This window comes from Antrostomus carolinensis, unplaced genomic scaffold (genome assembly GCF_000700745.2).
Source record: "Antrostomus carolinensis isolate BGI_N321 unplaced genomic scaffold, ASM70074v2 scaffold5928, whole genome shotgun sequence".
NCBI classification, from domain to species: Eukaryota; Metazoa; Chordata; class Aves; order Caprimulgiformes; family Caprimulgidae; genus Antrostomus; species Antrostomus carolinensis.
In genome coordinates, this window is record NW_010330780.1 from 31,562 (window position 1) to 52,218 (window position 20,657).

Here is a 20,657-nt window from a genome sequence, read left to right on the forward strand (position 1 = left end):
GAGTGTAATACTTTCATCTCTCTGATTTATGCTTTAATCACAGGAGTATGTTTTGGCGCACACGGAAATGCCCACTACCTTGGAAGGAGCTGAAGCTGCTATTAAAAAACAGGAGGATTTCATGACCACGATGGATGCCAATGAAGAAAAGATCAATGCAGTTGTAGAGACTGGCAGGAGGCTAGTCAGTGATGGGAACATTAACTCTGATAAAATCCAGGAGAAAGTGGACTCTATTGATGACAGGTAAGGTCAGAATAATGGCAGAATGTAGCTGTTCATACTCTAATTCTGTTCTCTGAGAGATGACCTTTTACCAGAATCCAAAGGCAAAGTAACATGTTAGAAAATGTCTGTTGCAGACTGTTTTCTTTGTCCTGTGGAAAAATAAGAACTGTAATGTTTCAAAAATGTGCCAGGCTAATCTTAATTAAATATTACCTCTCCCATTTTCTAGAGACTTACTAGGTAATGAGCTCACTACCCAGAATTTGGCTATATGAGTGCTGCTGTATAATTCTTGGAGTATTAACAGACTTTATATTATGATGGGAGCTGTAGCAGTTAGCTATACCTGGTTCCACAAGCCTTAGTTTCCTCTGCTACCTCCTAGCTGATTTAATTATAATAATGTATTCCAGTCCTTCCTCTGAGGAAGGAATGTGGCTCTTCAGGAGTGTAATTGGCATTGTATCTACCCCACCCACTTGGCTTTGATCACCTTTTCCAACTTGTCTGGTCCTTCTGAAATCAGATAAGGAAGCATTGGTACAAATGGGTCTTTCATCCTAGAGCAAGTCTTTTGCTTTGTCTTGTTAGCTGTGGCATGGATACTATGGAACCTTAAGAGTTTCTCTTTCTTTGAAAACCAGATATTCAGTTTTGATGGTTATGATTCATGGGTCTTTATGCTTTTGGTTTGAGTAATAGTGCAGTCTTTCACGGTGCTTTGCAATCATGAGTATCAGAACACACCAGTAAGCTCATACTCAACATTTATGTCAAATGTTACTGATGATCCTTGTATCAGACTTGCATCCTCCCACAGCCAGTAAGCTCAGAGTTATCCAGATGCCTTTATCTCCAAGGAGAAACTACACTGAAGTGGTTCAGAAAATGTGCCTTTCCTGCTTTAGCAAACGTGTCCCACTCTGTATGCGCCCACTTTAACTGTGGCTCATGGCTTCGAGAAAGGTGGATATTCCTGTTCCCAGAGCTTGCGGAGGGCCTCTGAGCCCTCTGACAGCCCAACCCCAAGGACACAGCATGTTGTCATTCCCTCTCTAACCAGCTTGACTCTCTTTGGAACCCAATGAAAATTTGCAAAGGCCAGGAAGAGATTATATGAAAGCAGTCAAGGTGAAAGCTAGGAAATGAATTTTCCTTTTTACCTTCTCTGACTCTCAATGTCCTCTGCTATAAGTTTTCCCATCCAGTTATGAAAGCAGGAAGACTTGATCCTGGCTTTCTGGTCAGTTGCCTTCTTTCTGCAACTTTTGGAACATTAAGAGATAGCATCCAAGGATATAGTAGCAAATGATCAGCTGCTTCTTGCAGCCCTCTCTGAGGTGACTGGAGTGGGAGACAGTGGGAGACAAGCCTTTGTCTTGTGTGCTCTGCAGAGAGCTTCATGCTGCCCTGACTGTGGTGACTGTTTCCCTCCAGGGCAGCTACTCCCCTGTGTCCCCATTGTCCTGTGGCACCCCAGCTGGCCACCCGGGCCATCCTGGCTGTGGAACATGTGCTGGAGTTCCTACTCTGAATGACCAGCAAGTCCTAGAGACTGTATTTTTTTTCAGCCCACTTTTTTCCAGCATTTCCTCAATTCCAAAGCTATTTATGCAGAGCACTGCAAAAACCATCCGGTGCACTGCTATTCAGGAAATCCGTGTGATTGCTCTCTGAGTCTGTACGGCTGATAAGCCCCAAGAACAAAGCCTTAGGGCTGGGTGTAGTGGGAGTGGTAGCAAAAGAAGCCTCTTTGGTTTCACAAAAAATGACTCTTCAAACCAAACTCCACCTGAATGTATAACAAAGGACCAAAACAAACAAGTACAAATATGTGCAGTGGCTCCATACTTCCCATATGGAGCTCTTTGTAGTTTTTAGTATTGTTAATAGTGTTTTTTACAGTCATGCTTTCAGGCTGTTCCAGAGGAGACCCTGCTGTCCATTGGTACAGCAGACAGACCCTGCCCTAAAATGGTTACCATCTAAATAGTCATGGTAGGCATGAGACTAAGGAGAGGAGAGTGCAGAAGCAGAGTGGAGCTGTGCAATAGGAGATAAACACTTCAGCACAATCTTTTAGTGCAGCTGACAGGAAGAATGAATGAGAATAAGGACCTGGAGAAAGGGTGAGGGAAGAAGGAGAAGATAGGTTTGAATAAAGCTATCACTAGCTAGCTTTTCCAGCTAGGAAAGAAGCTGGTCTCCCCAGTGCATCTGTCCCTGTTTTGGTGACTTCCGCTACTGTTTCTGCCAGACAGAGGGGAAGTGTTTTCTCCTCCATTTTCTCTTGGACGAGTGTGAGGGACTGCCCTAGTCTGTGTGCCTACACATGGCCTCTCTGATTCTGCAAATGCAATTTAATTTAAAGACAGTGACAGACACATCTGGGTCTGGTTTTCAACAACTTCTGTTCAACTTTCTGCTCTACAGAGAACAGAAGTAATTTTTGTTCTTGCCCATTTGGAAAGGAGAGTGCCTCTTGTTTGCTGGAACAACTAAAGAAGCTAAAACTGCCTTGCGTATATCTCAGTATTCTTAGCAGGCAGTTCATTCACGCTGTGTGTAAGATTTATTATTCCTGCACAGGCTTTGGAACCCACAGGCTCACAGTTAAACCACAAGTGATTTTGTCAGTTTTCAGCATTGTTGGCATTGTCAGGGGCCTCTGGGGAGAGGCGGCGTGGGAACATTGTGGCAAATTTTGGTGATGTGCTCTTGGATTAATTTGAGTCAAACACCTCCTTGTACTGAACAGATCTCATTTTTCATGTTTTAGATTCTTCATAATGTTGCCACAGAAGGAAGATGCCCCCATGTTTTAATGTGACTATGGTACATTCCCCGTCCCCTCTTTTACCATGTAGGTCTGGCTTAGCTTGAACATTTGGATCTGAGGTTGGCTCTTCAGTACACACATAGGGAATCCCTCTTTTAATGCAGCCCTCGACACTGCTATGGTGTAGGTCATATATGTCATTATTTATGTGAACAGGCAGAGGAATTCAAAGTCATTCTAAATAATTGAGAGTCTTCAGAACAAACTCTTTCTGTGCTAGTGTGGGATCTTCTTCCACAAACTATTTTAGCAAATTAGTAAAAAGCAGTCATTGACAACCTTAAGTGTGACAGGGTCTGAGTTTCTGGCCCTTCCCTGCCATGCAGGTCTCAGAAGAACAGGATTTTAGTAGTTACGACTGCAGTCAGCAGTTGAACAGTAAACTTTGCGCTTTTCTCCACCCTCCAGTGATGGCCAAGTGGTGGTAGCTTTCAGCAGAGCTGCAGTCCAGCCTGTCCACCACCACAACAAGCCTGGCTAGCTCAGCTGGGGCCTCTGCACATGCAGCCAGGGAAGCAAGGTGACCAGACAGCCTCTGTAACACCAGACTCTTCTGGTATCTGGATAAAAGTTTGTAATACAAAGGGTTGTGTTCTCCAGTCTGTCTGCCTTTTTTTTCTGCCTAAAGCCCAACTGATGTACGGGTAGTAGAGGGCAGGAGAAGCTTTCTAGTGGTAGGGGTAGTTTTGCACAGAAAATTCTAAAATCTCTGTCATTGGAGCTTTTAAAGAATTTAGGGAAACATGAACAAGGAATTAATAATTAGATAATTATAATTAATAATTAGTTTAGCTATAGCCAGTCTGGGGCAGGAGAACGGATGAATTGACTTCTTATGAGCCTTTGTTCCCATAAAAAAGAACGTCAATTCTATGATGAAAACACAGAAATTTCTACCTGTTCCACCAGTGTCCATCCTCATACCACATCTTCAAGTATCCAGTTTAAACCTTGTTACAGTTTAGCCCTGTTCTTCTTCAGAGAATACTCATCTTTCAGTCTCACTCCAGGCCATCTTGGACAATCAAACAACTTGTTACAGTTAAATAGCTCTGAGTGCCAAAGATTATATGTGTTATGCTGAGGAAAAACAAAAACCCTTATGTCATAATCTGTTTGATATCCCTGCATGGTTTCCCTTCAAAGTTCTTGAAGTTAATCTTTCCAGTGCTCCCTGGGAGATATTTTTGATAGTTTTTTTTTAAACTTAAGTTCTCTCAGCATAAGAACTTACCTATCTATTTACTCTTAGCTCTATTCAAATAGGTGTCACGAAAATTCTCCTTATAATTTCACAGCTTGTGTCCTCTCCAGAATACATGAGTCTATAATGTAATCTAACCTTAAATCTATGAAATCATCATGATAAAATCACCCAAGCAATTCCTTTCTTCATTCTAGCAACCTGAGTAATGCACTGTATTTGCCCAGACATATAAAAACCAGCCAAGAAAGAGTGGAATCAAACCTAATGATGTTAACTATGTTACAGAGCTATTTCCTAAGGCACAATTTATGTGTCTTTTCCTTTGTGGTCTCTCAGATGACACGGGTCAAAATTTCAAGATTACCTGGGCTTGGGCTCCAGCCTCTTGCTTTGTTGGTTACAGATGCCTTCCTTGCCATCTGATCTGTAAATCAATTGTCTTGACCTACAGCTATATAGATACTGCTTGCCTGGTTATTCAGAGGAAGCTGTGGAGACAAAAGAGAAGCAATTTATAGTCCTGTAAAGGGTTTTCTCTTATTCCTGTGCTTACAGACCTTTTGCTTTTATGTAAAATGTGTCACTAAGTATTCCTTGTGTTTCTGAAGACGCTAAATTCGTGCCAGAGAGCTTGCTCTGTTAATTTATTGTAGATCAGGAAAAGTGGTATCTTAATCCAGTTGTTGTCATCAATGTATAATTTATAGTCTTCTAGAGTATCATGTCTCTGGAGATTTCCACTAACATGGATTTATTTAGCTACTGCCAGTATGTGCTGAGATCATATTATAAATTGCCACCCTTTAAAATAATTTCCAACTCTCCATCCCTATTTGTCTTAGATTATTACAAAGGGCAGCAATATTTCACTTTAAGACCCTGTACAGTGAAACATGAACAAATCTAACACAACGAGCAGTAAATAAAAATTACCTTCTTTACTCTGCCTCCTCCATCTAAATTGCCTCATAAATAATGAAGATACTGAAGGAGAGGGATAACTGCTCCAAATTAAGTATTAGTTAAAAACATGTTCAGAGGTACCTTGGGAATCAGCTCTTCAGGCACCATGTCCATTTGAAGAACTCACCAAAACCTTTGGGACTGCCAGCATGATTCATCCTTCAAGGGGCAAACAGTTAGGAATTAAAAATAGGGCTTCTAGCCTAACCTTTTCCTTTCTTCTGTCTACTCTTAAGTACGCTGAAAAATATGTTCCAATGTCCGTAAAGCTTCTATTTCCAGAAACACACAAGTGTGTTGCATGCGTTGTTTGTTAAATGCAGCCTTTGGAAGGTTATATAAACCACTGCAGCTTTGTTCAGGAGAAGGAGGTGCTGAGCTTCTAGCAAAGGTATATTATAAAGAGTATTACAGCAAGTACGCGCTTTGCAAGAGCCACAAAACTTGCAATCTTACTGCTGCAATTTTGCAGATAGCTTTCTTAACTTTTTTTTGGCAAGCAGTCTGAACTTTCCTGCAATCTTCAAATTAACAGGCCATAATCTGTATGTAACACTTGGGAAACCCTGCTGACTTCAGAATTTTTCCTGTATATTTAACTGGTCACAGAAGCAAGTAGATGCTGAAGTTAAGTAAGCACATTAAATAACATATGCATATCTGAGCTTCAAAAATGTCCTTTATTTGAAAAGCAGTGAAAGACACACACCACATACTTATTCAATACGCGTGTCAATGCTTACTCAATATGAGGCTACAGAAACGAATAAATGACAGCTTTACATGAAATGCCTGTTTCAAGTTTATTTTCTCTGCTGTTATTTTTTTGACTAGACATAGGAAGAACCGTGAAGCAGCCAGTGAACTTCTGATGAGGCTGAAAGATAACAGGGATCTTCAAAAGTTTCTTCAGGATTGTCAAGAGGTAAATTATGTCCTTTCACTTTCATCACTAAAAGCTGGATCCTGCAGAAGAGCATTGTTACCCCATATTTTTTAAGGACTGGAATAACTCAGCATTTTGCAGTGAAGTCATACAGTAGTATTTAGTGTGGAGTAAACAATTCAAAAAAACTCCTGCCCAGAACCCTGCAAAAATTAATCTGTTTGGTTTGTGTGGTTTTTTTGGTGGGGCTTTTTTGTTTGTTTGTTTTTTGGTTGGTTGGTTGTTTTTTTTCTCATGAACTGAATTTCCTTTTGTCATCTAAGCTAAAGACAGGGAAAATTGCCAAAAGCAGTGAAGATTTTCTGCTGTGGTATAAATTAATCATGTGGAATCTGGTGGGATTAGCACTGAACTCATTAAGAATTTTTTCTACATCTGTATATAAGTATGTGGCCCAGTGCATGAAATTTCAAGTGATTTCTACAAAACATTAGTCAGAAGAATAGGAGATGATGAATTAGAGGGGAGCAGGATTAAACTGGATAATTTTTAATGTGTTATTTATCTGATCGTTTGCCTGTGTTTAAAATTACTAAGTACTATAACATTTTAAAAAATAAATCCTTTCCAGATTTTCTAGTGACTTACATGGACTGTTTACACTGAAGGCAACATTTTAAAGTTAGGAATAATCTTATTCATAGCATGAGGAATTAATCAAGTAATTTTCAGGTGATTTCATGCAGTACTGACAGATATTAAAAGAGCCTTGCCTGTGAGGTGCATTAAAAACTACCTGTCCTTATCTGAAGCCTGCGAAGAGAGCTGACTGACAAAGCTGTACTTTTAAATTCAAGCGTCAATATATTAACTGTACATCTACAAGAGACTGGAAGTCACTGCAATGTGTCTTCCAGTGGGAATCTGGAATTGCCCACAGCTGAGATTTCATAGAAGAAACAAACAAAATTACGATCATAAACTGGGCAAATGATGTTTACTGCTTGGTTGCCTAGCTGCAGTCTATTTTCCTGCATTGCGTAAGCTAATCATGAACTTGGCTTAAATTGCTCCTTCCTTGGTAGTAAAAACATGACAGATTAGCAAAAATTTGCTGTTATTAGTTGCAGCTTCTTCCTTCCTCTGTAACATCTCTGGTACAAAAATCTCCCTGGCTCTTGGAGCTCTTCTAGCCTCTGTGTCAATGTGGTTGTGTTCCCTAGGATCTGTTTTTTCCCCTATATCATCAAAAGAAAAAGGAAAACATAAAAGCTCTAGTGTCTGGCTGCCTGAAAGCTCTTCCTCTCGATTGTTTCTCTCCAGGCACTAAAGCATGGATGTCTTGACTGTACAGTTCAAAGACAGAACTTACAATACCCAAATGTTACCAGTTTCTCCAATCCTTTTTGAGATGACATGAGCCTTGACAATAATTGAATGGCTGTTTTCTGAGAAGACAGCCATAATGAGACCCAGAATTTGCATTAGCAGGATTACAAAGTGCCTACCTACATTCGGAGTGATTGTGTGATGGAGCAGCACTGTCCCGCAGGGTGGAAGGGAGCCAAGGGAATACCTCGCCTTTTGCTTTTTCATTAGCGCTGACCATGAAGCTGAGAATTGTGAGAAAGCAGATTGGAACCAGTCTCCCTTTCACTTGGCAATGATCTTTCAGCCTTCCTGCCCACCACCTTAGGGACAGTTTCCCATCCGTCTGTAACTTGAGGAAAGGAAGAGTGTTTTCTGCCATGTGCTCCTTCCCCGGGGCAGCCACTTTCCTCATCGGTCACTCCGTGCTGAAGCATTGTTGTAGATGTGGCCTCCAGCCCCTCACTCCTTCCTGCCTCTGACTCACAGCCGAGGAGGCAGCGAGCAGGGTCAGGGGTGCTTGAGGAGGTGGCAGGAGAATGCTTATAACAACAGCTCAGCAATGATAAACCTTTCCTCTGGGTCACAGACAAGGGAAAACACAGCAGATTTCCATGTTGTGTGTAGTCAGATACACTGTCTGTCACAGGTTAATCCTGTGGTGCTGCTTTTTTTGTCTCTCGCATTCGTAAATGTGAATGTGTTAAATAAATTTGCTGCAGTGACAGCAGAAAATCCCGAGAAGAGGAGATGTGATAAATTTTGCCATTTAGTTTTCTTTGACTTCGTGCTCTTTCACAGCTCACCTTCGAAGAGATTAAAGCTGATCTTCCCTGTAAGTGTTTAGAAGTCCCAGAACTATCTGGGCTAATTTCCCTAGGGATGCCAGAGTGAAAGTGTTTGGCGAGACTCCACATGTCAGAAGTTTTCTGCCTGTTCACGGAGTGTGCTGGCAGGTTTTGTCATGCAACACAGACGTCTGTGAACGCAAGATAGGCTGTGTCAACTCCGGTATTTGCAATGTCTGGGCAGTGCAGCAGCAGTCGGTGCTCTTTCACCTTGTTGCTCTGCCAGATTTACAAGGGTTTTGTCTCAGCTTTTCTCTTAGTTTGTGCCTGGTTTTCATTGCAGAATGTTACAGTCTTCTGGGAGCTGAGAGCAGAAACAAAATTTTGTGGTATAGGTGCAAAGGATGGAAGGAAGCCTAATAGCTGTCTCTTCTGGAGTTAACAACTGATTTACGGTGTTCTGGAGAAATAAATAATCCAAGTGTCAATCTGAGGCACTGTTTTAGGGAATTATTGTATTATTTTTGAAATCTACTTTTGCAGTGAAGATACTGACTTCCAGTGACTGTAGTGGTTGCAAAAAACAGATCTTACTAGTCACCCCTTAAATGCTGTGTTTACACTTCTGTGTTATCAGAAGGAACATAATAACACTGTGAGAGTCAGAACTGAGGGTTTCATCCTGACAGCCACTGGCTGTGTATCACGTATTGTTTGTGACTGGTTCACCCCATCTGTTAAAACAAACGATACTACCTTTTCTTGGGAAGCACTTTGAAATCCTCAGAAGACTTAATGCTGTGGCTGAGTAAAAGCAAACAGTGAAAGATAAGCAGTGCAATTTGCAGAGCGTAGCAGCTGTCTCCTACCCAGAAAGGCAGGAGTAAAACCACTAATTTTGGGTTATGTAGTAATCCTTAATGTAGCCTTTGATTGTTAAGTAGCATGGTAGCCTGTTCTAACTGTGAACTTTGCTGCCTACAGAGGTCTTCATTAACATAAGCATTTTTATCTTTAGACTTAATAGCAAAATCAGATGAAGAATTTCTTTGATTGGTCTGATAAGTTTTCCCTTTTTGTGGAGCTTAACAGTGCCTTGAAGGGACAATTTAAAAAAGGCTTGTGAATGCTAAATGCAATTTGTTGTCCTGAGTTCATAGTGGAGAAGTTGTAAGTCTCACCCATGCTCTGTTACTGTGCTTGTCGGAGTGCTTCCTCAGCCGGACAGCGTGCATCACCAAAGTGACATTCTCGAAACAAAGCTTAGATCTGTTTTGACATTTTCCGCTTGGGTACCTGACTCTAAATATGCAGAAAATGAATCTTTTTCAAATACTATAAACAGTCTTGTGAATGTGGGGTTTTTTTATCCACACCCAAAGGATAGATAAAGCAGTCAGACTCACCCTAGGAGTTGTTGACTGCTATGGTCATCTTCACATTCTATTTGCCCTTGGCAAATAAGCTGTCTTTTAAAGTATTGATTTTCTCTAGTGTTGATCTGAAAATGGTTCCTTGGTGCCTTCGTATTTGTAGAAAATCAGGGTTAAATCAGTCTTGGATTTTACATAATAGGAAAAAGGATAAGTCTTGAGTACCAAAATCCTACTGGCGATTGGACAAACAAATTTATTTATGCAAACCTATATGGAGAAAAGACTATGGGGAAAAAATACAAATGTGTGAATTAATGGTACAAAACCGTCTCTATTCTTAAGGCTTTTGAAACAAGTAGAAATACAGAATTTATCATTCAGTGTTTCCCTGAAGAGTTTACCTCGGGGCTCTGTTTAATTCTGGAGCATTCTTTTGTGTGCCACTTCATTAGCGTGTACTTCTGCAATGTCCTCAGGAAGTCAGTAAGGCTCCCCAGGGGTGTGGTGATGACATTCAGTCCCGGTCCTGAGTAGCACATTGAGTAATGTTGCAAGAGAAAAGCAGTACAAAAATACACTGTGACCAATAAGTAGGACACGTGTCCCTATTTCTCTTGCTGTTGAACTGGGTGAGACCTGTGTGTTTGATTTTGCTCATTACAGAGTTGATTCCTTTCTGCTTGAGTTGTTTGTATATTGGAGGTGGATGGAGATGGATGTTTAAATTTAACTGTTAAAGAGGTGGATCCTTGACTGAACCCTGAGTAAAAGCAGTCTGTGAATCTTATGCAGCTCTTCTGTAGAGGCATCTATTTATCCTTGATCTGGAGGCATTTTGGTACTTTGCATTATTTCACACTACAAATGTTTTCACAAACACCTGTGTATTTTACCTTTCTAGCTCTCACTCTGGATCAATGAAAAGATGCTCACGGCTCAGGATATGTCCTATGATGAGGCAAGGAACTTGCATAGCAAATGGCTGAAGCATCAGGCATTTATGGCAGAACTTGCATCCAACAAAGAATGGCTGGAGAAGATTGAAAAGGTAACTGAAGAACATCTGAAAAATGCTCTCATCTTTGTCAAAGGTGGTTATGCACAGAGATGAGATCTGTTCCTCTGCAGAATTGGTTCTCAAATCTCTCCAGCCAAGGCAAAAGGAGATTTCATTACAGTAGAATAAGTATCTATCACGTTGTGTCTCCATCTAACCTGTTTTATTCCTCATTGATTTTAAATGTGTTTTATCCAAGACATTCTCACAGAAGTTATTGGCTAAGTTGCCAATTTAATTTTGTCTAGTCTTTCCTATCTGTTAGGAGAAAGGCATAACCTAGTTTTCATACCCAGAGGGTAAAAGGGGCAAATGTTGTGATTTGAGCTAATAAAGTAGAAGTGCTTCCTGGGAAATAAGTGAATATAGGCAAATAACTGAATTTAGACTCCCATGCTGGTTTTCATTCATTCAGGACTATAAGCAGACTGCCTTTCCCCATGCAAAATTAGTGCATGAGGTAAAGTACAGGCATTTTTGTGATTAATTAAGATTCACAGCTCTGTATCGAGTTACTTTGAAGGCTTTAATGTGCTGTGATGAGCTGTACTTTCCTTCCCATTTCTCATGTGTAGCTCTGGAACACTAAGGAGGTATGACAGTGGGTTTCTTTCAGTGTAAGTTAGCTTAATTGCTCATTTCCTCTCCCACTTTGGCACTCTGTATCCTATTGGAGGCTTTTCTGTGATCTACAAATAGCAATACTCTTTAATGGTGTAATTAGAAGGCTGCTTTTAATACTGTAAGTACTTTTTTAGTGATGCTAATACATCCTCACCCTTTGCCTCTGAAAAATCATATTGCAGGAAAGTACCAAAATTGTGTATTGAGCTGCAGCTGATAATCACTGTATTAATGTTACCAGTGGTCACAGCTATTAAATGTGCTGAGTTATGAACAGCGTTCACATCTGAAAAGCTTTCGTTCCTTGTCAGCACCGCTCAGTTGCAGAGGTAGAAGTATAATTAGAAGTAAAGGAAATATTTCCAAAACTAATTACAATCTTTGTAAAGGCAAAAAGGTATCTTAAGTCCAAGTGCTCTGCTGGTGCTAGGTACAGGGTTCCTGCTTCTCGGGGAAGATTTTTCCTCTCTGATATTAGCTTAGACCCATGGTAATTGCTATAACCCATCCACATAACTCTCTTCAGTGGCACAGCTCAGTTTTGGTGCCATAAGCTCCCTTTCCCAGCATTACCCTGGGTCTTCATCACTCTCCCAATGAAATGGCCCACGGAAGCTGGAGACACAGCTTGTTCAGTTGCAGCTCCCTCCTCCGCTGTCACAAAGGCACATGGGGCAGCCTGCTCCATTCCCATCTGAGAGGTGTCCCCAGGAGCTTCCACAAAGGAACGTGTAGTATGGAAAAGAAAGGAGGCGTTGCTTGACCTTCCTATTGCCAGGAAACCCTCTTCCTGGCAGTAGACAGAACTGGGAGATGGTGTTCTGGAAGGAGTCACTGGATAATTGGAGATAGAAAATGAGTGGTTGATGCTGCCAGCAGATGAGGAATCCTGAGTGCTTACTAATCAGAATAATTTAACTAACGGTCTGTGAGTGCTTCCGAGGAGGTTCCATTTTGTTGCTCTTTGTTTTGCAGGAGGGAATGCAGCTCATTGCAGAGAAACCAGAAACTGAAGCCGTAGTGAAAGAAAAGCTGACCGGTCTCCATCAAATGTGGGAAGAGCTTGAATCCACTACCCAGACCAAGGCTCAGCGTCTCTTTGATGCAAACAAGGCGGAGCTTTTTACCCAGAGCTGCGCTGATTTGGATAAGTGGCTGAATGGTTTGGAGAGTCAAATTCAGTCGGACGACTATGGAAAAGATCTCACCAGTGTCAACATCCTGTTGAAGAAGCAGCAGGTAAACAGAGCACAGGTTGCAGAGTGGGCAGATAGCAAATATCTGCACTCAAAGGAACAGATGGGGGTTCTTTTCAGTTTAGAAAATAGTTTATTTGCTTTTCTTTCTTTGTGTTGTTTCATGTGTCTTTAAAAGAAGCAATAAATACACCCAGAAACAAATCAGCCATAAATTTATTGGTACAATCTCTACCCTGTATTGTCTTCCTTCCCCACATTAATGTCTGTATTCTGTCTCCTGTTGTAGTTCTCCAGTCACTGGTCATTATTCCCTCTGTACGTGACTGCCTGCCTGTGATTCAGACTTGTCTGAAGCTGGCCAGTCCCTGGTGCCCCGCTGTAAGGGCAGCAAGGAGCAGCAAGGACAGCAGGGAGCAAACGAAGCTCTTGTGTGCCATTAGCTGTGTTCCAAAGTTGTTCAGGGTAACTCGTGAACAACCGATAGAAGAGATCCAGCTGTGTCATTGGCCATACCTAAGGGATATCAGCAGGTGGCCACAGTTGGGAATCTGTTTTTAAGCCTTGTTCCTTGCAATATGAATGCTACAATAATTATTAATGTGGTAAATCCTTACTGACCAGCATCTGGTTTTCCTTCTTGTGAAGCCGTTGATGTACTCGAGTAATATCAGCTGCTTTTACCCCAGTTTTCAGGACCTTTTTGCCATGTTTCTGTTTAGATGCTAGAAAATCAAATGGATGTTCGTAAGAAGGAGATAGAGGAGCTGCAAAGCCAGGCAAGGGCTTTAAGCCAAGAAGGGAAGAGTACAGATGAAGTAGATGGCAAACGCCTTACTGTAGAAAAGAAATTTTTGGAATTATTGGAACCTTTGAATGAAAGAAAGGCAAACCTGCTGGCCTCCAAAGAGATCCACCAGTTCAACCGGGATGTGGAAGATGAAATTGTGAGTATAAAAGAAGTCCTGTTCCCCAGACAATAGGAAAATGTCACACCTGTTGCAGAGCTATCCCAGGAAGAAACCTTTCTATCGTGTCTCTCAGTAGTATGTTTGAGTAATGCTGCTTTCTGCATCTTGTGTGCACCAGCCCCTCTCTGCTACTCGAGCTGTAACTGGGGTTGCTTGAAATCATATGTGCTCTTCTCTTACTTTCAGTTATGGGTCGGAGAGAGGATGCCTATAGCTACATCTACTGATCATGGACACAACCTCCAGACTGTGCAGCTACTAATAAAGAAAAATCAGGTAAGTAGGTACTGTTAGAGCACCATACCTGTTATTTTTCCTTAGTGCTGACTAATTCAGTAAGGAAAGGCTTGGGGTAAAATGATGGGTGCGTCAGTGGTGACATGCTATGGGGGGACGATGTGACCACTGGGTTGGGACATGTTCAGGGAGAGCACAGCCCGTTTGTCCACATGAGCTGATGGCATGTGTTTTGCTGGTCCTCTAGAGTTAAGACTAGCATTTCTTTTTTGTTTGGTGCAGTGTCTCATCAGTCTGCTTTTTTCCCATGTAGACTCTTCAAAAAGAAATCCAGGGACATCAGCCTCGTATTGATGACATTTTTGAGAGGAGTCAAAACATTATCACAGAGAGTAGCCCTAATGCTGAAGCAATTCAGCAGAGACTTGCAGACTTGCAGCAGCTGTGGAACCTCCTAATCGAGGAGACAGAGAAACGCCACAAGCGCCTAGAGGAGTCTCACAGAGCACAGCAGTATTACTTTGATGCTGCCGAGGCTGAGGCCTGGATGAGCGAGCAGGAGCTCTACATGATGTCAGAAGAGAAAGCCAAGGTGAGCAGCTCCACAGTGACACCAGTTTGGTTTTAATTGCTTACTTAGAGAGAGGCAGGTGACATAATTTAATATGTTGCTAAAGTAATGGTAACACAAACAATTTTAATTCCCTTGTGATTGTCTCTTCTATCTGTTATGACATCTCTGATAGTGTGGAGGATAGGCCTTGATGTACTGAGCCAGTGAAGCATCCTCAGACTGTGAATGGCAACTGTGTGCCTTCCTTTGCTCTAAGGTCAGAGTTACCAGTCCAGTTTTCTATTTGTTTTGAAAAACTGGGAAAAATGCACCTGTCTGTGAAACAGGCCTGATGATCACTCAGTTGGTGCCAATAGTCATCAGCTTTTTTCCAGTGAAGTGAAATTGGAACAGCATCAGACCATACCAAAGAGTAGGTGAACTTCTATTTTTCAAGGAAGTGTTAGTGCTGTGTTGTATTTCTTATTTACATAAATATACTGCGTTCATTGCCCTGATAAAATAAAGCTCAGCTTTGTATCAGTATAACAACTTCCGTGGGTGTTCAGCCCTCGGTTAAAAAGAATTTGTTTTCTTTTTTTATATATAAGCAATGCAAATAAAAAAGACTATTAGTGTGAATAGTACATCACAAAACATATTGTAATGAAAAGGCTTATTGACAACACCAGTTAACACTGGGAGTTGGGGGTTGTTTTTCTTAATTATAACAATGCACAGAAAGTTTTCATCAGAATTTCTCCAGGCACTTCGATGGAGAATCCTTTGGCATGGGCTCCATTGGATTTAATTTCTTTGACCCAGGCGGTCATTGAAAAGCCTGACAAGTGATATGCCTAAAACTGTTCCATTTTTCTGAGCCCTGTACAATCACCAATGTTGTGTAAACACACAAAGAGCTTCATAGAAGAGGAAATTCAACATGCTCAGTGCACAGCTGATGTAATTTTGTTCTCCATCCCAGAGGGGTTGTTGCATTCACTCTTTCACTTGTTATTTTGCTTTCTGTGGGTATCATTTGCTGTGAACTCAACTATTAATATACCATTGTCAAAGCAGCTTGTCTTCAAGCTGAACTTGGGAGCAGTTCCTTATAAATCTTTCTGGCTACCACTTTTTGCTTGCACACCAAGTTGAACTTACTGTGTGGTGTCTTTCTCTGGAGTGGGGGACTTGACTGTCATTTTCTGTCACCATTACAGGATGAACAGAGTGCCGTGTCCATGCTGAAGAAACACCAGATTTTGGAACAAGCTGTAGAAGACTATGCTGAAACTGTTCACCAGCTTTCAAAGACCAGCAGAACTTTGGTGGCAGATAATCACCCAGAAAGGTATTAACTGCCAATTTAAATTTGATTACGCATTCTTTTAGTAGTTCAGTCACTTCATTAGACCGTTCTGACACACAAAAACTACAGCAAAGAGTAAGTGGCTCAGAAGGGTGTAGAGGAAGGAGTTCAGCCTCACTCAGTTCAGGATGCATGTTGGACCACACTGATTTGGCTAGAGACAGGGTCCTGAGCAAGGCCAGTATGTGCAGCTGCTGATTTCTGGATAGTACTGTACACCTTCAATAAATATCTGTTGTATCCTTTATACAGACTAGTGGTGTCAGGTCTGCCAGTACTGAAGCAATCCTGACAGACAGTGATCCATATTCACACTTTCAACCAGCTTTTTATGTCCAGCCCATAGGGTCACAGTCATTTAGCCTGTCTATAGGGCAATGCTCCCCAAGATCTGCCTACTGTCTTTGAGATTCCAGTATAATCAGAGACTAGAATCTGATACTTTAAACATGGGCACACGAACATCTTGGGTTTTGGTAAATTTATCTCAGCTTTTGTAAATGGCTTTCCCTGTGGGAGAATTCAGGAAGCTGGAAGAGCTGCAGCTAAGCAAACAGAATTGTCCATTGGCTTTACGCACAAGGCTGCTTTGACTGTGAAGCTGATGTATTTAACTGCTCTGCCTTTGCAGATAGGAAGATAGGACTATGTAGGAAAGACACTCTCTGCCTCTGGTGGAAGATTGTTATTTAACTCAAAAGCACTCTCTTGTGGTCATGATAATTTCTGATGAGAGTGGATTTCCTAGCTGAGCTGAGTGAGTGCTGGAATAACATAATCAACTTTACAAGGCAGAGGGAAGGCAATTTGACAGGGCTATATAGCTCAGAAAAATATAGGCAAAAGGTATGGCAAGTAGAAATATAAATCACTTTTGGAAATGCTAAGCTTTAGGGAGTAAGAAACCCAAGAGTACTTCTGAACTTCAAAGAAGAATTTAAATGAAAATGAAATGCTACTTGCCTCAGCAGCTCACATCCTGCCTGTATTTTGGAAAAAGGCTCTGGTGGGATGTGTGGTCAAACAAATTTAGAGTTTGGTTCCTAGCTTCACTCTCTAAAGCCAGGGGCGTTATATGTACAGGGCAGTGAAATTTTCCAGCTAGTAGAGTCAACTGTGCCAGCAGAGGATTGATCCAGTGTGTCTAAGTCAAATTTGTGCATGCAGCAGACATACATTCTGTGGATTAAATACCCCAAGATCAATTTTTATTCCTGGTAGGTTTTTTTTTTTTCCTTTTACTTTTATTATTTGTAAAAGATGATGAGGACTGAATGCTCTCTGGTTTTATTTAGTGAGCGTATCAGCATGCGCCAGTCCAAAGTGGATAAGCTGTATGCAGGCCTGAAAGATCTAGCTGAAGAGAGACGGGGAAAGTTGGATGAGAGACACAGGCTGTTCCAGCTTAACCGCGAGGTGGATGACCTGGAGCAGTGGATTGCTGAAAGGGAGGTGGTGGCAGGTTCCCATGAGCTGGGACAGGATTACGAACACGTAACGGTAAGTTCTTTGGATATGGCTGCAGGTTGACCTTCTTTTTCTGGATGCTGCACACAGTAGATGGTTAATATAAGTGGGTGGCTGGCTTGCTTGGTTTGCTCAGATCAGTTTGCAGTTACAGTGCTGCATGAGGCTGTTTCTCTGCATTTCAGATGCTACAGGAGCGATTCCGAGAATTTGCCCGAGACACTGGAAACATTGGACAGGAGCGTGTCGATACTGTTAACCACATGGCAGATGAGCTCATCAACTCTGGACATTCAGATGCTGCGACAATTGCAGAGTGGAAGGACGGACTCAATGAGGCCTGGGCTGATCTCCTGGAGCTCATTGACACGAGAACACAAATTCTAGCAGCCTCTTATGAACTGCACAAATTTTACCATGATGCCAAGGAGATCTTAGGACGTATTCAAGACAAACATAAGAAACTGCCTGAAGAGCTTGGTAGAGACCAAAACACAGTGGAAACACTACAGAGAATGCACACAACATTTGAGCATGATATCCAGGCCCTCGGCACCCAGGTGTGTTAACAAGCGAATGGCGCTGTCTGTGGGTGTATGAACCCGAGCTGCAGAGTTCCGCTGCTGTTCTTGGCCCCTCTGTGGCTGGGAGACAGAGTGCCGACAGCTGCTTTCCAAGTGTATTTCTGTGGGAATAACTTCACCTGCATCATTTCCTTATCTGTCTTTCTGCTTCTCTGTCATTGCATTAGGTTAATTAGTTTATCTAAAATAGAAACCCATAACTACACAGATTTCTGAATATGTAGGTAATTGTTGGACATTGTTCAATTTCCAGTCCTTGGCTGAAGAAGAAATCATAAAGTCAGAGAATTTCTGTATTGATTTAAAGTAAAGCAAAAAGCTGTGATGTCTCCTGACAGTCTCAGCCTGCTATGTGTGTAGTAGAGAGTGGATGGAGAGGCACAAGGGTAACACGCTCATTTCCTCAGAGGACCTTTCTCTGGTTACCTCAGGCAGCAGCACCAGCAATACACTGTGTGGCTGATACAGTTTGAAAATAGCTTACATTCAAAGAAAAAAGGGTTCATTTGACTTAATATACTGTCTCTTTAGTCAGTTTCTGAAAAACATTGAGCAGATACTAAATCTGCAAAGAATTTTTAATGTACCAGAGGTAATACGAAATACAGGTTTCAGATTTTTCTGTCCTTACCATTGTTCTTGGGTGTTATATTAATTGTGCTGGAAACCACCTTAGATTTGCCTGTTCCTTATGCTGTGTTCACCTGAGTGAATGCAAGACACAACTATCCTGTCCCATGGAAGAATCAATATTCCAAAGGGTACTTGGAGGACGGGCAAATACGAAGGGAAGTGTAAGCCTGCTTGTTTGGTTTTGGGGGGGGGGATTTTTTTGTTGTTTTTAGGTGTTTTTTTAAAAAACAAACACCAAAGAGCCCCAACCAAACCTCTTCTGCTAGGCACTTTTTATTTTTCCTTTCTGAGAGGTAAAGGACATCTATAGACCTACATAGAGGCTTTCTGACGTGGTTAGAAATCTGGGCATTCTGACTTCAATCCTGCTTTTTATGATGCTTCCTAACAGTAGTCTGAAGACGCTTAAAGTACATACATAGTCCAGGCTAAGATTTTTAAAAGCAGCCAGACTTGATCTAATTCCGAATCTTCTGAAGCCAAGGTATGTTAAATAGAAGGTGGCAGCCATTCTTACAGCACACAAGGGATTCTAAACCAAAAAACTATGTTCAGCTGCCAAAATTAGAATTTCAGAAGAGAAAAAGTTGCTTAAGGAATGGAGGAGTTACAACTGACTGCATTTATCCCAGTAGGTCAGAAAAGACAGCTTTTATGGCCAAGCTGCCTGACAATTCTCAATTATGTTGCAGTTTTCATAGTTGTTTACACTAGAATAAAGGGGATCTAGCAACCATTTGATTTTCCAAGTGTTTTACTTTGAGAAGCTGTAGGTTTTATACATAAAATGGGAAACATTCACAAAACACCAATCCCAGTCTCTCAAAAAGGTAATTTTAATCAAGACCTAAATTATGGAATATGTAAACAACACAGAGGTGTGGTGAAAGCACTTAGGATAGTTTTTGGGTAAAACAGGTAGAGCACCAAGATGGGCCGTTATGACAGTGGCATGATCTCTGTGCCTGTAGCCAGAAGACTGTTTAATTTGATGTTTAGAATTTAAAAATAAATAAATTAACAAATATATATATTAGACAAGAGCTAATAGAATGATTCCAGGCTCAAAAAATATGTGAAACAGTCAAGAAATGGCATTTTATTTGAAAGGAAAATACATTTCTAATTGTAGAAGGACCTTTGAATTTCCAAATTTTCTTCCGTTTGAAGTCATCTACATTTTTGAAAAATCATCTCTGTCAGTGTAGTGGTTTTGATACAGGAGTTCCTGAGTACCATTGCCACTTGTGTGAGAAAAAGAAAATTTGATTATGAAAATGATCCCCATTTGCTCTGACATTTAACAATCACTTTGTATGAGCACCCAGTTTTACAGGAGGTTTAGGCAGTGGCAAATCTTTGGTATTTTGGGGGCCCCTTGACCCAATATTCTTCTCTAAGAAATATTCTCATAGGAAAGCCATTCAGATGTTGAATTAGCAGCTAAAATGTCCCCGTATTTGTGACTGAAGTATCCAAAGGCTGATGCATTTCTCTTGTAAAAACACACCAGGTGAGACAGCTGCAGGAGGATGCTGCACGCCTTCAGGCTGCCTATGCTGGAGACAAAGCTGATGACATCCAGAAGAGGGAAAATGAAGTCCTAGAGGCATGGAAATCACTGTTGGACGCCTGCGAGGGCCGCAGGGTTAGACTGGTGGATACAGGAGACAAATTCCGTTTCTTCAGCATGGTTCGTGATCTCATGCTTTGGATGGAAGATGTTATTCGACAGATAGAAGCCCAAGAAAAGCCAAGGTAATGTGAAGTATCTCTTCTCCTACAGAAGATAAGGCTGCAGGTCCCTTTAGGAATATCTGTAAGACTCAGTATCTCTAAGCCAGAAATTCAGAGAGAGGCTGTTAAAATCTCATGGTGGTGTAGCAGTTTGCTGCCCAGCAGAGGCTGGGGGCTGCTGAAGGAACTGCAATGTAAAATCGTGTTCAAAGAGATTCTCTCACACACTTGATTATTTCGTCTCTGATTCAGACCAGAATGGTGCCGTTGCTAAGGAAAGGCTGCTAGCAGTCTTACTTCCTGAACTACAAAGACAATCTAGGAATTGAAATTTTTTTATCGTACAGTTCTAGGTTTGTTTTTCTTGTTTGAAAATGTAACAACTATTAAATCTGGAATATGTGTTTCTGAACCATGGATTAATCATTTTAGGGATGTTTCGTCTGTTGAACTACTAATGAACAATCACCAGGGTATCAAAGCAGAAATCGATGCCCGAAACGACAGCTTTACTACCTGCATTGAGCTTGGCAAATCTCTTCTGGCAAGAAAACACTATGCATCAGAGGAG

The 20,657-nt window shown here is 41.4% G+C and overlaps 1 protein-coding gene across 1 annotated transcript in view; it reads left to right on the forward strand.

Annotated features, from left to right (window-relative positions):
* LOC104528860 (spectrin beta chain, non-erythrocytic 1) overlaps nt 1–20,111 on the forward strand; it is a 39,208-nt gene extending 19,097 nt beyond the window's left edge. The window contains exons 15-25 of the mRNA XM_029086222.1: nt 44–246; nt 6,072–6,162; nt 10,557–10,703; nt 12,312–12,575; nt 13,255–13,479; nt 13,690–13,779; nt 14,054–14,332; nt 15,517–15,647; nt 16,961–17,165; nt 17,318–17,692; nt 19,863–20,111. Of these exons, the coding sequence (XP_028942055.1) occupies nt 44–246; nt 6,072–6,162; nt 10,557–10,703; nt 12,312–12,575; nt 13,255–13,479; nt 13,690–13,779; nt 14,054–14,332; nt 15,517–15,647; nt 16,961–17,165; nt 17,318–17,692; nt 19,863–20,111 (2,259 nt within the window). The remainder of the gene's footprint in view (nt 1–43; nt 247–6,071; nt 6,163–10,556; nt 10,704–12,311; nt 12,576–13,254; nt 13,480–13,689; nt 13,780–14,053; nt 14,333–15,516; nt 15,648–16,960; nt 17,166–17,317; nt 17,693–19,862) is intronic.
* Nucleotides 20,112–20,657: the final 546 nt, after the last annotated feature.